General features: G+C 51.7%; 1 protein-coding gene across 1 annotated transcript; it reads right to left on the bottom strand.

Moving 5' to 3' along the window:
- Window positions 1–1406, bottom strand: LOC141830743 (uncharacterized). The gene is made up of 3 exons (XM_074718164.1): window positions 876–1406; window positions 577–720; window positions 1–496 (listed from the first exon to the last, which is right to left on the bottom strand). The coding sequence occupies exons 1-3, from the start codon at window positions 1319–1321 to the stop codon at window positions 97–99; spliced, it is 990 nt and encodes a 329-aa protein (XP_074574265.1). The 5' UTR covers window positions 1322–1406; the 3' UTR covers window positions 1–96.
- Between the last annotated feature and the right edge of the window lie 537 nt (window positions 1407–1943).

The following is a 1943-nucleotide window of genomic DNA, read 5'->3' as shown; positions in this document are numbered from 1 at the left end:
ATGTACAAGAACTAGGATTAGTCGACCGATCGATTGGCATATCGATCATAATGAAGTTATTACCTAACTAAACGTCAACAGATTCATGGAATTAAACTACTGTTTTCTCTGAATAAACGAGCTGCTGGGAACGACGTCTTGCAGGAGACCGTAATCCGGGAGCTGAACCGAAGGCCGCATGCCGATCATCATGCTGTTGCCGGCGGCGTTTGCTCGCTGCACGCTGCTGAGTGCTCGAACTTGCTGCAGGAGCTGCTGCTGGTGGTGCTGTTGCTGTTGGTGGTGGTGGATTAAGTTCAACGGCCGCACCGTGAACTGCAGCAGCTGCGGCGGCGGCGGCGGTGGCGCAGCTGGTAAATAGTGTCCTCGAGGAGTCGCCGGGCTCGGGTGGTCGTGCTTCCCTTCGTAGGTCGTGATCACAGTGGTCGGATCTTGAAACGATCTCTCCACTCTCTTCTTCACCGGGCACTTTTGGGCAGTGCAACGATAGTAACTTCTGTAATAATTAATTAGTAGATTGGAGCTTAATTAATTAATTAGGAGGATATATATTTCATGTGTGAATGAATGTAGAACCTTGGAAAAGGGCTATTTTTTACTGCTTTTTGGCCGTATTTTCTCCACCTATAGCCGTCTTCCAGATGATCGACGTCGCTCTTGGTCATGAAGGCGAAGCGAGGCTCCCTCTGCCTCTTTTCTCCCTTTTTCTTCGGCTTGTTCCTGCACCATCAAAACCCTAAAGTTTGACCGGAGGCCTCAAAGTTTGCTTTTGTTAGGCGATCGAAGTGTGAAAGTTACTCCGTGACTTCCTTCCACGATCGACATGGTGAATCATAGATTTGGAAAAACAGAAAAAAATCTAGTGATCGACTTACAGTTTGAGCTTAGATTTGTCTGCGTCAGTCGCCGGTTCTCGGTCTTTTATCTCCCGGTTGATGGCCTCCACCGCCTCCTCCTCCAGCTTCACCCCTTCTAGCGCCTCCATCGACGACGACGACGACGCCGAACAATTGGCCGACACCGGGGACCCACCTCCGGTTGACGGGGTCGCTATGTGGTTCCCCCACTTGGCGCCGCTGTCCGCCGCCATCTCGCCGCCAGCGAACCCGGCGTCCGGCTGCTCCCAGCACGACGCGTCGAAAGGGGCGCCGCCGGAGGCCAGCAGCATGCCGTCGTTCCAGTAGTAGTCGTCCAAGGTGGCGAAGCCCTGCAGGCTATCCGAGGCCGCCCTTTTCCCGGCGGCCGGAAAGATCGGCGACAGGTCGTCCCTGTCGAGGTGGTAGTCGAAGAGGTCGCCGCGATCATCGCCGCCGCCGGACATCGGTGGAAAAGCGAAAGGAGAGAGAAAGAAGACCAGAGAAGGGAAAAGTATGTGGGTTTAGACTTCCTCGCCGACCATATGAATCACTATCGTTCCCCTTTTGTTCCGATTTCCTTTAGATAGATCATCAGTTATTATATTTATATCGACGGTATCAAAGAAAAAGAGGTGGAATAGTCAACGGTCAACAAGAGATGCTGTCGCTGAGTCAGCGGTAACCGGCAACCGGCGGTCGGTCACGTGCCCGGGAGGATCGGGTCAAAAGTACCGTAGATCTCTCCTTGGATCCTGCCGCCACGTGCCGGTCTACAACAGGTCACCCGTACAGCTGACCCACCATGACGCCCCGCGCGCGTCACGCGGTGGGGACCACGGAGAGATTGCAGCAGCGATATCTAACGTTGGATTACGATCCGGCGGCGCTCATAATCTATATATACATTAAGATTTTTGCTATTTTTGGAAAATCTAAAAAGCCACCCACCCACTCGACCATTTGAAGCCATGCACGATTCGGCGGTGGAAAACGGCAATCCAAAGCATGGAAAACGGAAATCCGATTTCTTTGTTTTTAAGTAATTGTTGAATAAGAAATATAATTATGAGATATTTCAAAGTTTAT

Source organism: Curcuma longa, chromosome 6 (genome assembly GCF_044706935.1).
Source record: "Curcuma longa cultivar G26 ecotype Majalengka, Jawa Barat chromosome 6, ITB_CL_G26_1.1, whole genome shotgun sequence".
Lineage (NCBI taxonomy): Eukaryota > Viridiplantae > Streptophyta > Magnoliopsida > Zingiberales > Zingiberaceae > Curcuma > Curcuma longa.
Note: the sequence above shows the minus strand (reverse complement) of the source record. Positions and strands in the feature narration are given on the sequence as shown.

Coding starts and splice junctions, on each gene's coding strand:
- LOC141830743 (XM_074718164.1), bottom strand. CDS start 1,321: ATGTCCGGCGGCGGCGATGATCGCGGCGACCTCTTCGACTACCACCTC. Junction 721..875: donor GACAAATCTAAGCTCAAACT/GTAAGTCGATCA, acceptor TTGATGGTGCAG/GAACAAGCCGAAGAAAAAGG. Junction 497..576: donor AAAAATAGCCCTTTTCCAAG/GTTCTACATTCA, acceptor TAATTATTACAG/AAGTTACTATCGTTGCACTG.